We start from the raw sequence: 14,515 nt of genomic DNA on the forward strand, positions 1-14,515 counted from the left end.
GTCTCATTTTTTCTAGATACAAGCTCAACATATCGCTATCGAGTTTGAAACTAAATTTATCGGATCGAATAATCGGGCACCTACTCGACTTCTGTGACAACTTACCCATACCAGTACCCAATACAGTTCCTGTGTCGTTCATGGATTCCGGAGACTTTGCAGAAGAACTCGAAGATCCTGTATTGGCAGAAGCTCTGCAGCTCGACAGAGTCACTGCAGATCCAGGTTATAAAGATCTGGTGAAATTGAGACAGAAGATTGTGGCTGCGTATCTGAGAAGGAACAGGTATGTTTAATACATGTTTTAAATTCATTATTTAATGACCAATTAAGGGAAAATGTAGGTAAAGATGATTTGGAACATAGGTTAAGAAATTGTAATTATATATTGAAAATAAGATAACTCGATTTTAGTTAAAAGCACTCGCCTGTAATCCTGCAAGATATAAAGATAATAATCTCTACAGGACAGCCGAAACCGAACTGGACGGTGCTGGTTCGCATTCTCCGGCTGTTGAAGCACCGCCAACAGCTGACTTGAGTGACGAGGAAGTGGAGGAATATGCGCGTTCCGTGGACCTGCCCGGCTTCGACGACAATGTGTCCCCGAGCAACACTATCGGTACCCTGCTGCGCTTTATTGTTGGTGGGTACTTCTTTTTGATTAAACAAATGAAATGCGACCATAAGCAACTAAGCGATCATTTTTATTTGCAATCAATGCGACTTTCAGCTTCTATTTAATTTTATAATGATCCTAAACACTTTTATTGATAGCTCCAGGTTTATTTTCACTCAGAACTTGAAGAACAGGAGAAAATAGAAATGGATGTATAACGAAGAATGAAGACACCGTACGGTTTTTGTCGAACAGGGACAGCGGCGGGTAGCAGCGGTAGCGATACTACCCCCCTCTAGCCCAGTTTGATGGAAATACGTTCCACTCCGTCGTATTTACGATGAAATCTACACATTCTGTTTATGGCGGCCTGCAACTAAAATTTATATACTTTTTACTACGTTGTTTCTTTATGTTAGTTTAGTTTTACTATTTAATTTTGAAGTATGATTACTTGGTGAAAATCGAACATTGTTTTTGATTTCAAGACAATTTTAGTCCAAGATAAGTTTTTAACTGCCGAATAGAAATTATTTATTGGAATGGCATTCACGGAACTCTATGTAAAATTTAAGAACAGTTGTCTACAGAGCGCTTTTTTCAAATTCAACACTAACTTATTTACTTATGCTTATTTGACGGCTTATGGCAATCAAAGAGAAGCTTTATTAAAAACTACACTGTTTTTTTATGCGTTTCACAATTATCGAAAATTGGCTTAATTAAAATCATTCCCACAAATATTTTATCATTTGGTAATTTCATATTTATTTCAATTTGGTTGTAAGTATTATTTGATTCATGCTTATTTTCTGTGTTTCTATTGTTTTTAAGTGTAGTAAGTGTAGTATTTGTGTTATCATTTTTGCTACTACAATTTCAATGGCCACGCTCATCACTTTGCGAGAGGTTTTTTTCAGAACGCGCCAACTTGATTAAATTTTCTTATCAATTTGTCGGCGTTTTGATGAAAACCCCTCACTTTTGCTCATCACCAAATAAGATCTACGAGGACCGACAACTATTGCGAAATCATTTTAATATATATGTTAGTTATAATCCTTATAACAAAATATTGTGTCGTGATTTGTGTATGCTGCTAATTTTCTGTTCACATGCTGATTTAATACTATATGGTGTGTTGTTATTTGTTTGTGTTAAATGTGTGTAGGAGATGGAGATATAAATTACTTGCTAGTAGCGTTATATGTAAATGTTTCTTTCTTAAAATATTCATACATATTACATATTCTCTTATAAAATCATGTAACTTTAATGTAGGGTTCCTGAAAAGAAAAGGTTTACCTGGTTTAACTATGAAAATAATAGGATACCCTTTATTTTATCCTTTTGTAACAAAGACAAATGAGAATTAGACAGTCTTCATAACGACAAAGCAGTTGCGACGCTTGTGTCAGATCACAGCAAGTGTGTGGGCACTGGGAAAACCCCTCCTTCCCTTGCTCTGGTTTGATGGAAGCTCATCACCACCATGGTGAGAAGACAGAAGAAATATGGACGAAGACTGCTGCGCTGGTTCCACGTAGACGTTTGATACGCTCGCTTGTTTCCATGACTTTGTAACTATTGATAAAGATATTATTGTCAGAGACTTAGTTTTGAATATTACCGGCAGGTGAGATAGTAATCAACTTGAGCCGGTCAAGCGACCAGATCGATCGGCCATACATCATGCTCAGCGTCACTAAAGTCTGCCTGGACGTTGCGCTGATGGAGTACGGGCCGGCCGTCCAGCTGTCCGTGGGCCAGGCGTTGTTGACTGACAAGCAACACCACAGCAGCACTGGACAGTATCTGGAACTACTGACCAGCTCAGGGGAACTCTTCAATTTACTGTATAGAAAGGTAATGTTATAAGAAAAAACGATACTTAGTGTTTTTTTCTTAAAGCTAATTTTGGTAATAAATGGTAGTTTGGTAATATAGCTTGGAGTTCTCGATGATTGTCGAGTATTCAAATACATAATTTATATTCCATTATTATCCTATACCAGGTGCGCGCGGATTGTCCAGAGTTCAAATCCCACTTCCACAGCGTAGAACACGCGTTAGTGGCAGACACTGGACCCGTTAGCCTGCTTCTCCACGCAGACGCTCTGCGGACCCTCATCAAGTATCTTCAGTACATCCGAGACAAGTGAGATATTAATCACACTACATTGCTAAGATCTTTGAAGATTTTTCAGACCGTGGGTATAGAGGGTATTCCCTAAAAAATGATATCGTGATCTAGAATTCTCCAGTTATAGAATGTAAGTTTTCCTTTAACATTGCTTGGACTTAAAAATGAAATGAAATAAAAAAAGACGATTTATGATTCAAAATTATTTAGTTCTCAAAAACGGAAGATAATGAGATGACATTGAAATCATTTTTTTCCTTTGTACAGAATTCAAAAGAGACATGCAATAAACTTGAAAAACTTAGTGTTGCCCAAGACGCAATCTCTTTGGGATTATCTGATGAAGCCAGAAGCAGATCCTCCTGTACCTCCAGGTGCAACTAAGTTCAGTTATTCAATGAGGTTAGTACAATTTCTACGATTATTCAGTAGTTTCTCCAAATAAACATAGTATATTACTTTCTTAAGTTTCTATCATAAGTATGCAAGTTTGTAAACTTGGATGTTTGGTAGGTACTCTTTTATCAAAAACTACTATCAGATTTGGATGAAATTTGGCATTCAAATAGTTTATGATCTGGATTAAAACATAAGATACACATTATGGTAAATAAGATCCACGCGGGGAAAGCCGCAGGCAAAAGTTCATATTAAATAAATATGTCAATGTGTATTTGTAAATAACTTTATTACTAACAATTTCAAGAATGGCATAGCACGTGATATAGATGCTAATCTTTCCAGCAAGATTCTGAACAACAGCAATTGGGTCCCATTAATGCTAACAACTCTATATAAATTATAATAATTGTAGGGCATCCTCAATAACACTTCGACTGTGCCACCTTGATTGCGCCCTGGTGGAAGTGAGGTTGGCAGAGCTGGAGAGTGACTGTGTGTTCCGCGCTAACGATCGCATGATCTTCAAACTGTACCTCGGCTCTTTACAGCTGGATGATCTGTCGGAGTCCATCCTGTATCCTAAGGTAAGGACAATTTAAATAAGAGTTCTGTAGCAAATTCAAAAAATGCTTTTCTGATGTTGTTAAGTAACATGGTTATGTTAAACATGTTACTTGACATGTTTAACATGTTATGTTACGGTTCGTTGGGGTTGCTTTGATCTTATTTTTTATAATTAAGTCTATCGGAGTAACTGTACTGTGTAACATAGACATACTGCTATAGCGTAGTTTAACTCCTACCACATTTAAGAAATTCGAATAGTACGTATGGCCATTACGTATTTACTATTGTATCTACCAAGATTACCATTGAGCTCCTATGATTTTCTCCTATATTATAACTATTTACGCAAATTCTGTTGATTATTTTTATCTAAGTTTATTTGTTAGTATATATAAGTAAGATAGTAGTAATAAATATACTTACACTCCACACTACGGTTGTTGATGTAACTTATTTCACAATATTTAGCTGATCTGGCCGGACGAAGACAAGGTGATCGAGATAAAGTACGTCCGCGCGGCGGTGGGGATGCGTGCGCGCGCGCACGCGGAGCTGCGGGTGTACGTGGGCCGCCTGCACGTTGTGCTGTTCTGCTGCTTGCTGCATCATCTGCAGGTGGGCTCTGTCCATTTGTACCGTGTTGATGATCTTACTTGAGTTTACTCGCTAGGAAGTTTGGGCTGAGTTCAAACTGTTGGTTGGCTTGAAACACAGCTGTTGTTGTCGTTACAGTACGCAGTAATTTTGTTGAATTTGTTATTCAACAATTATGTTCGACAAAATGTTATTTAGTTACAATGTTATCAAAAGAAATGTTTCAAAGTTCTATAAGACTTGGTCTACAATATGTGCATTTCAGGGTAACAGAAAAATGAACCCCTTAAACTATTTCAAACTTTCTTTTTCGAAAATGTTTTGTATATTTTGTGCACAAGATTTATTTTAAAAACGCTTGACGTTTCATAAACGCTGAATTATCATTTGCGTGACTGAATTAGCGTTAGTCCACCGTCGCCGTCACCGGACCGTCACCGAGAACGAGTTGACGGCGCAAAGTAGCGGTACATACATTTACTATCGGCGCGTGTCCACCGCACGCTATTCTTTTAGTGTTAGATATTTGATGTATATCTACATTTTAAAACTATAATGCTTGTTTTCAATTTTACGTTTTTCACTTACATTTCATTTATTTTCATAATAAAAGAATTCGTATTCTGAAAATGATTTTGTTTCTTGCAGCAATTTATAGAGCCGCTAGTACCGAGTACAGCAGCAGCCGAAGCAGCTGCGGCGGCAGAACGGGCTGCGCAACGGCAAGCTACCGCACTCCGAGTCGCTCCTACACGCGTTAATCTAGCTATTGAAGTACACACTTATTTATATTCAATACTAGCTAACCCGGCAAACGTTGCGTTGCCATATAAATAAAAAATGTTATAGGTGAACAACCCTTATCACTTGGGGCTATGAAAAATAGATAGTAGCCAATTCTCTGACCTACTGAGTATGCATATAAAATTTGGTGAAAATCTGTAAAGCCGTGTACGGTAACTAACATTGTGACACGAGAATTTTATATATAAGATACCCTCACTCTCGATTTTTTTGACTATCTGAACATGTTCCTTAAAACGATTTGAAAATCATTTTAAGGAATCTTTCATTTGTCTTTGATCCGCAACTTGAAGGTAAATTTGTTTTCAGATAAAAACATAGTCAAGTTGTTCATTTTTATTCACAGATTCATGCTCCAGTTCTGTTACTTCCACAAAAACCGTCGTCTCCAAACTTACTAGTCCTCAATATGGGTAAGATTTAAATATGATCACGCCAAATTTTAAGACTAAACTTTGTCTTTCTTTGACTGTCTAACGTTTAGTCAACTAAACTCTTTATTTACTTAATCAACTTTTATCAACTTACCTTATGCCAAAAATATATTCTTGTAGGTGACCTTTTGATTGAAAACTTCTTCAAGCCCGTGCACGTCAGCCAGGAAGTTAGCAGCCCCGTGCAGAGTCCAGTTATCGACAACGTTTTGATCAAATTGGTCAACATTACTCTCTCCAGGGCTGTGATGACTTTGGCTGGCACGTTGGAAGTTCAGGTAATGCCAAGTTATTAATCATTATTATTTTCATCAGTAAAACCTTATCGAAATCATTAAGTTTGGGATTGAAGACTGCTGATATTTTCTCCTGCAAGAATAAATTTCTTCTTTATCAGAAGCACAATGAAGCACCCATTATTTTATTTTATGTTAATTGTGACAGCCAAAATAAAAAAGACATATTCTTTGTCGTATTAAATTACGTAACTCATTTTGACCATTCTAGGAGCCAATTCTGGAACCAATGTCGATCCGCTGTGACATGAAGCGGGCGGTGTGTTACCAGCAAGTTGCTAGCACCACGGCATACAGGGACCTCCTGCTCTGCGACGCCGATATAGTGATGGATACCGTCATGATCAACCTGGGACAGAAGGACCTGGCTACTGTACTGGCGGTGTACAGTGATAACTTGAGCGAAGGGAACTATATAGGTAGGCTTTTATAGTGGATCTCAAGTAAGTTTATGTTGTAAAGACGGCAGAGCTCTTGCTAGTTCATTGTAGTCGCACAGGTATTATTCTTTATACAGGTATTCTTTACTCTTTATAGAGGTAGTGAAACGTTGGTGTAATCTAGTTTGAAGCGTGTAAGTTTGACTGTAAGAAACTTATTTACATGATTCTTCGTTCAATCTCCATACTTCGTTCGCAAAATATATGTTATTGAAGAACATCCATTTGTACTGATAATTTTAAAAAATAAACTGTTTCAGGTGGTATTGTACCCAGCTCGCCAGTGGACGTGGCGCCCTCTGACGCAATGGTGAAGAAGTTGCAAGCGTTCTTTGCACAAGGAGAGCCCGTCAGAAAGGAATCAGTCCTAAGGTTAATTTAGTTTTAAATTAAAATGTATTCATTGGTTAAGTATAAGTATTTAAGACACTGACGCTTAATAGTCCGGTCAAGTTAGACATTGAAATAGCTAAAATTCCGGGAAAGCTGAATTTTCGTAGAGACCTTGGGTTTACCATTACAAATAAAGTGTCAAGAGTCTCCATCGATTGGACGTGTGCGTCGGCAATTATTCGGGGTCAAACTTCAAAATTTTAAGTTTTTTGGATTTTTCTCAAAAACGGTAAGTTTTATCGAAAAAACCCCCAAGCCAAAGTTGTAGCTCTTAAAATTATCTATAAAATGGTGCTTATATTTTTTTTCTATAAAACCAATAATTATTCAGATATTGCGCTTGTAAGAATTACGTTTTACATGATATCCACCCCACCTGTGAAATAGCGTACTTAGCGGGGTTTTTAACATGGTTTCCCTGGTTTTTAACATAGTCCCCCCGACTATCCCAAGAACCTTTAAGATGCTATTTTCAGGGACAATACTTATTTAATAGTAAGAAGATTATTGATATTGGTTATTGAGTTCAACTGTCGTTCTAATTTTTTGTTACTTTAATCTGATTTATACTCTTCATATTCAACTTCAACAATTACGGTTTCTTCTATTTCTTTTTCTTATTCTTTCTTCATCTTTTTCTTTCTCTTGCTGAATGTTTAGAAATTGTTATAATGGAGACGAATCAGATCATATACCTCTCTTGTATTTAATTAAACATTTGAGCAAGATAGACCTTGGCAATTGGTACACGCTGAAAACACTGTAACCCTGCTTTTCTATAGCCACATTTGGCACTACGACCTTTTTTGCAATTGCAAAACATAGTGTTAAGAAGTTTTCTCGAATGGGGGTCAGTAAAGTTTGAATCGATTCCAAAGTATAATTGATTAATTTTGAACCCCAGTCTTCAGGTTTCAGTTGATTGCCTTGCCATGTTTGACCTAATACAAGTGTTGAATAGCAGATGCCGACGTTGGAGAAGGAAAAGATAGTTATACTTGATTTTGTTTTATTTTACAAATGTTAAATGTCTGTACTTATCTACGCATAGATATATCTATGTATCTACGCAATCATTTTTGGAGCTCTATAAATAGCAAGAAGAAGCCGAATTCTCTTCGTAATTTGATTGTTGCTTGAGGTGAAGAAACAATTCTTCAGTTCTTCGGCGTGTACCAATTACCAAGGTCTATCTTGCTCAAATGGTCCATTAAATACAAGAGAGGTATTGATGACAGAGACAACTGATTCAGCTTTGTATGAACAATTTCTAGACATTCAGCAAGAGGAGGAAGAAGAAGACGGAGAATAAATCGAAGAAAACATGATTATTTAAGTGGAGTATGAAACAGATTTTTTGAATGTGATAGAAACCTTGGTGGTTCGACTCCGGCGGCACCACCGCCACACCTATTTCTGCCTCATAACAGCAGTGTTAAGCGCTGCTGTGTTCTGGTTTGAAGGGTGTGGTAAGGGAGACGAACGTTTCCAAGACGTTCCAACTTAGTCCTTAGGGGTAGCGGCGCATTTGTGACCGACTTTAGGTAGGAATATCTAATCCTATCTGGGGTTAATTATACATATCCATGGGTGGCAGTGTGGAGATATGTGCATATCGTGTACTCGTAATTCCTTCAAGCGCAATATCTGAATAATGATAGGTTTTGAGAAAAAAAATATAAGGACTATTTTGTAGAGAATTTTAAGAGCTACAACTTGGCCCTAGGTACTTTTTCGATAAAATTTACCGTTTTCGGAAAAAATTCAAAGAACCTAAAATTTTGACATTTGACCTCGAATACCCGCCGACGCACACTTCGGATCGATGGGGACTTTTGACACTTTATTTGTAATGGTAAACCCAAGGTCTCTACAAAAATTTGGCTTTCCCGGAATTTTAGCTATTTGACCACTACTTTTATGTCTAACTTGACCGGGCTATAATGTATCTTCTAGGGCCGTGGAAACGCAGCTGCTTGAGTTAGCTTTTTCTCAAGTTTGAGTGTTTTTTTTTTTACATAAAACCGGGGTTAATTATTCAGATCTTCATATGGAAGCTTCCTGCAATAAAGGCAGTACTAATGGCTTAAAATTGGTTTTGTACGTCTGTTAATGAATTTTACATAGAACATAATTTTACAGATTTACATTAGAGGGTGTGGAACTAAAGCTGTTTTCCGACATAGACGAGGTTCTCAGTTCCCCTGTACGCGACTTGAACCATGGCCTGGCAAAGCTTACGGCAGGAGAGGCAACGGTTCACATGGACTATTATTCTGATAAAAGCCTAGAGATTAAGGCCAGTCTACAAAGCCTCCTTGTCGAGGACATCCGACCAGATCCTGCTATCGTAATAAAAAGGTAAGTACCTAAGTAACTCTTGAAACATTCAGCTACATAAGTATCTGATTAACCTTCATAATCTAGAGTACTTACCTGTACAAAAATGGAGATTAAGAATAAAGATCTGTAACTCTAAACCAATTTAGACGGTCATCTTAGTACTTGGGAGTAGCACTAGCAACGAGTCTGTAGGCGAGTTCAGGTGGAACTCCTGTTATAATATAGAGTTGATTACACACATCCATGGACGGCAGTAACCGCTTACCATCGAAGGCACAACATATTCATTTGCTCCTTCGATCTTAGACAAGTCATTCTTAATTTGACATATTCGCTCCTTGGATTGTCCAGGATATTCCAGTCGCAAGGCGGGGGCTCCCGTGCCGCGGGGGGCATATCGGTGTCGCGGCCGCCGCTGCTGGACGCCAGCCTGCGCTACTCGGCCGCGCGCGCCGCCACCGCCGACGTGCGGCTCGACCGCACGCGGCTCAACCTCGCGCTGCCCTTCCTGCTGCAGCTGGCGAGGACGCTGCTTGACGCTATGCCGGGTAAGGGGGAGCTGTGCTTTCGGCTACTTCATATGTCGCCTAAACATGAATAAATTTAATAAAGGCATATTAATTGATTCATTAATTACGGTACTTTTCATTGGTACTACTAATTGAAGAGATATTAATAATCATGTTTAATTCATATTCATGTTCATGTTCATTTCATAAGCCTTTCTAAGTTTCATAGAGTCGCATGAGTGTCGAATCAGATCAATCTGATATTGTGGTGTATCCTATATTTCATTTCTGTACCTGTAGGAGAAAAGACAATGGAAGGAGGTTTGGTTAACCATGGATATGTAGGCGATGGACCACCACGAACTTCTAGCAATAGAGGCGCCCGGTTTCCCAGCTCTAGCGACTCTACTAGCGGATATTATTCTACTGGTAAGACTTGTATACTTTATACTTAATCATGACTTTATATTCCTAAATGGGTAGGGACAAAATACTGTTATTGATTAAGAAGTTTACCACGCTATTCAAATGACAATACAATAAGGCTATTTACTGTTATTGTTATGTCAAAGTTTGACCGTAGAATTCTTTACTTCTGAATATATTACAGTAGGTATGTCTTGTCTTGAAAATTAATTCTTGATATTTATTTGTACGTATTTCGTCTTATTAAGAAGAAATTCATTCGTTGCAGCCACGTCAGTAGCCGAAGAAATACCAAGCATATCGATCTCCGTACAATGTCGGCAACCAGAGATCATGTTCTTCACGGACCTCACGAAGAGCGAAGGCCATGCGTTGTTACTCCGCACGGAACTCCTCATCGACTACTCCTGCCACTCCAATACGGAGAATCTGGTGATCTCCTTCGCTGGTCTCCAAATCATGTCCAAGCTGCAGTCGAAACTGAAGAACTTGCCCCCTCAACTGGTTCTGAGGCCGTGTGATGTGGAGTTTTCGAAGAGCTTTAAGAATCTGGAAGAAGGGATTATGGTTCGCTTCTCAGTGTCAGAGATAGATGTGCATATCGCCGCAACAACCGTTCATACTATAATGGGTAAGTCTCGAGTATGGTATTCTGAATATTTTGTAGTTTTTAGATGATATTTATTATGATGGTGGGTAATCTTATGTAGAATTTAACCTGAGAAAATGTACCGTGGCGTTATAAAAAATCTACAGTAGTGTTCTATGAGTAAATAACATACATTTTTAGACAAGTGTAACAAAACAAATTTGGTAATTTCAATGGGAATTAGGACACCCCCTAATATTTGCGAATGTCTACCGATAAGCACCATATAGAAAACAATGATTTATATAATATGTATAACCAATTGTTTATTATTTACTCCTATGTTCTACAGACATAGTGGAAGAAATAACATCAGAGCTAACGTTACCAGAAGAAAAGGAAACATTCAACTTCTCCACGTACAACATAAAGCAGGAGAAACTCGACGAGGATCTCTGGTCTCCTAAGAAGCTGACTCCTCTGATTCCGTACAGCATCGACGACCCGTACATCCAGCCGAAGTACCCATGTGTTAGGCCGACTGAGACCTTCACGGTCAATGTACCCAGTGTGAAGGTCATGTTTGAGATCGAACAAACGGTCAGAGTACCGGTTCTGGTGGTGAAGGTGTGTATCCTTTTTAGGGTTCTGTACCCAAAGTGTAAAAACTGTACCCTTTACTAAGCCTCTGCTGTTTGTCCATCTGTCCGTCTGTTTGTTAATTCGCCTGTCACAGTGTTCTATCTCCTGAACCGTAATAGATATACGCTTGAAATTATTATTACAAGAAATACTGAAAATAAAACAAAAATAAGTCTAAAAAAATAAAGTCGCCATACAAGAAAACGTTATTTATCGTATTTCCTTTTTCGAGTGCCAGAAACTTACACATTACACACAGTTAGTTGAAAACAATAGATCATCGTTTACAGATCAGTATTGTAAGTTGATCTAAACTTAACGCGGGCGAAGCCATGGGCAGAAGCTATGTTATAATTTGTTGTTGTTGCTTAAGTTTATTAAAAAAACATCTGTCTGGCTATCTATCTAGTGCCTGAGCTTAGTCTACAACAATCAAAAGGTGGTTGTGTTGTATTAGTACTGTCACTTTTTAAAGTCATTCGCAATAACAGTTTTGTATCAGCTTTCAGCAGAAATGTCTCTGCACGACTGGTCGAAGCAACTGCACGGTGGTGGGTCGTTAAGCCTTCAAGCTTCTGTTTTCAATGAGAGGCTCGATTCATGGGAACCGTTAATAGAACCTGTCGTAGAAGACAATAAGCAAATACCCTGGGAGATCACAGCAACTGTATTTCAGGTAAATTCCTACGTCCTAATACTCTATAGATTTTAAATAAAGAGTCTACTAAACATGGCAGAATTTCTATTTGCCTCTCATTAATTCTCTATCGTGTGAGTAAGAAATAGTAAGAAATTATTAGTATTCTATATTTCGTGTGAGCAAACAAGAAACCCAAATAAGCTAAGTAAATATACTTATTTAAGCAAAGAAATATTTCTTTTCAATTAGATGACCTTTTTTGTTCCTTTAATGTATTTTTTTCACTAATATGAATCATTAGTCATTATTCATCAATAACGTAATGAAACTCTTAAGTGTAGATTCATATGATACTGGCAGTACAACATTGTTTTGTACAATTTTAGGCAAAAGCTTATCCCATATCGTCAAGATTGGATACTGATACAAAAGAAGAGACAATGATAGATCAAGGCGTGTCTGGAAAAAGTGCCAAAAAACGTTCAGAATTTGAGCCTGAAACATCAGCTGACGAGGCCGACACAGATAACGAAATGGTGTTTATCAGAAACCCTTATAATGAGAATAAGCGTTATGGGTTAAGGTTTAAACCTGGGTATATGCCGTTTTTAAGAGCTGTGTATGCTGAGGAATCTGACTCGGAACATGAGAGCGTCTTGGTAGATAGGATGTCGAATGCAATGGGGCATCTGTTTTCAGAGTAAGTCGATAATGTGATGTTCTACTATGTTATATTGTTGAATATATTTTCATGTTATATTATGAAATTATGAGTAAAATGTGACAAGAACAAAATATAACTACATCAAAACTTGCATATTAATGATACTATAAAATTATTTAATAGAAGTGAATCAGAGCCAGATGGAGATATAAGTGACGACGAAGATTACTCATCAGCATCACAGCAGAGCGCTGAGGAAGACAGAGAAGAAGATAACGATGAAGAAAAACCCGTTACGTTTATTGATGGAGAGGATAAGAAGAGAGATGGTGAGAAGAATGTAACTTTGCAGGTAAGTTCTATAATTAAAATATTAAATCACGATTTTTAAGGTATCTTTTAGAACTGTAGGCTTCGGCTGTGGTATCTTACAGGAATGGTTTTATTTTATTATATGGTTTTACGAATATTGACGTGCTGCGCTGCTTTAAATTAGATGTACCGTTAGTCCTTTAACTAGCTCAACTGCCTTAATAAAATTTGCACACATCAAAAAAAGAGAACAGACAGATATTGTGATTAACATAGACGATAATGTTAAATAATGGCGTCATCAGTTGTGAAAATAATAATGCTAATAATGAACAAATCGTACCAGAGTAACAACATAAAATAAAATATCGGTGTAAAACCTGAGTGGAAAAAGAATGTTTTTCAAATAATAATGAACGCCAGGAGCCAAGCCGCGACCCGAGCGTAGAGTCGTGCGAGCCGGAGAGCCGGCCGTGCACGTACGTGGCGGTGTCGGCGCGCAACGCGCTCAACGTGACGCTGGCGCCGGCCGGGGCGCGCGCGCTGCGAGCGCTGTGCGACGCGCTGGGCGACCGCACTGCGCTCGTTAGCGCCATCGTCGCTGCTGATAGCCCCTTGCAGCTTGTTAATGATATTGGTGAGTTATAAAACCTGTACCCTTAGGATGAGATGACGTTTCGGCAAAAATGACTCTTTTTGTTTTTGTTTACGTATTTCCCATATATATCCAATCAGTTCTGATACAATCCGCTAGGGACGCTGATTGGAAATGTATAAGCAAATGCGTAAACAAATACCAAAACAGTAATTTTTTATAAAAACTCAAAAACTCATACTAAGGGTAGGTACTGTTCGGAGATCCTAAATCCCCTTACTCCGTCTCTTTTCAATTGAAGTCCTTGAGACAGTGAGTCAATAATATAGGGAAATAGTTAACTCTATAAATATTTTTGCGCCATTTAATCCTCACATTAAAACTTAATATAAAGTAAGTAGGTAATACCACTGTAAGTATTAATCGAAGAGTCCGATTTATGCCATAAAATTCTTGGGCTGATCGTCTACAGTTGTAGACTTCTTCAGTTGAAGAAGAAAGGAAATACAATGATTTCTTATTGTCTAGGATATCTTATTCATTTTTGAAAGGTGACAGTTTGTTTTAAAGTTAAAGATTTTATGATTAATGACAATATTTTTTCTAGGTCCCGGATCAACAGTTCACTTACGTACGAGAACTGAAACGGACCTGGCAGGCCATGACAGAGTGATTGCTATAGCTGATTACGATGTCGACATAAGCCGACCGAGTACCCCTGGTGAGGAATCTATTGATATTTTCCATCATGACGTCTAAGTATAAACTCCGGAAAAAGGTTACGAGTTTATGAGTATGACTCTACCTTTTTTGGTTATAAGTACTACAAATAACGAATAATAAATAAAATCTTAATACTTATTATTTATTGTATTTTATTAAGGGTGTGATACCTCTGGAGCTGACTTACTAGAAGATAAGAAAGAAGAGAAACAAGAAATGACCGATGTCAGTGATGAATGGGATTGGTAAGATATAAAGCATTATCATACATACGAGTAAATAGAAACAGAATTAAACGCAAGTAATTGTAGATAAATTGCCTATTTTCACTATTATATTTTGCACATAGTAATAACATGGCCCCTGTTATCCGAAACATT

At 37.8% G+C, this 14,515-nt stretch overlaps 1 protein-coding gene across 1 annotated transcript in view; it reads left to right on the plus strand.

Annotated features, from left to right (window-relative positions):
• LOC140744715 (intermembrane lipid transfer protein VPS13A) overlaps positions 1 to 14,515 on the plus strand; it is a 33,596-nt gene that overhangs the window by 3,652 nt on the left and 15,429 nt on the right. Inside the window, exons 12-34 of the mRNA XM_073076352.1 lie at positions 17 to 286; positions 468 to 646; positions 2,256 to 2,485; positions 2,635 to 2,777; positions 3,030 to 3,164; positions 3,577 to 3,748; positions 4,200 to 4,346; positions 4,974 to 5,099; positions 5,476 to 5,542; positions 5,684 to 5,841; positions 6,071 to 6,278; positions 6,560 to 6,671; positions 8,835 to 9,053; positions 9,387 to 9,583; positions 9,845 to 9,973; positions 10,239 to 10,601; positions 10,912 to 11,186; positions 11,704 to 11,877; positions 12,228 to 12,541; positions 12,689 to 12,857; positions 13,241 to 13,454; positions 14,020 to 14,133; positions 14,296 to 14,380. Coding sequence (XP_072932453.1) covers positions 17 to 286; positions 468 to 646; positions 2,256 to 2,485; positions 2,635 to 2,777; positions 3,030 to 3,164; positions 3,577 to 3,748; positions 4,200 to 4,346; positions 4,974 to 5,099; positions 5,476 to 5,542; positions 5,684 to 5,841; positions 6,071 to 6,278; positions 6,560 to 6,671; positions 8,835 to 9,053; positions 9,387 to 9,583; positions 9,845 to 9,973; positions 10,239 to 10,601; positions 10,912 to 11,186; positions 11,704 to 11,877; positions 12,228 to 12,541; positions 12,689 to 12,857; positions 13,241 to 13,454; positions 14,020 to 14,133; positions 14,296 to 14,380 — 4,200 coding nt within the window. The remainder of the gene's footprint in view (positions 1 to 16; positions 287 to 467; positions 647 to 2,255; positions 2,486 to 2,634; positions 2,778 to 3,029; positions 3,165 to 3,576; positions 3,749 to 4,199; positions 4,347 to 4,973; positions 5,100 to 5,475; positions 5,543 to 5,683; positions 5,842 to 6,070; positions 6,279 to 6,559; positions 6,672 to 8,834; positions 9,054 to 9,386; positions 9,584 to 9,844; positions 9,974 to 10,238; positions 10,602 to 10,911; positions 11,187 to 11,703; positions 11,878 to 12,227; positions 12,542 to 12,688; positions 12,858 to 13,240; positions 13,455 to 14,019; positions 14,134 to 14,295; positions 14,381 to 14,515) is intronic.

This window comes from Epargyreus clarus, unplaced genomic scaffold, assembly GCF_041222505.1.
Source record: "Epargyreus clarus isolate Ecla_fem2 unplaced genomic scaffold, WU_Ecla_fem_2.2 ptg000009l, whole genome shotgun sequence".
NCBI classification, from domain to species: domain Eukaryota; kingdom Metazoa; phylum Arthropoda; class Insecta; order Lepidoptera; family Hesperiidae; genus Epargyreus; species Epargyreus clarus.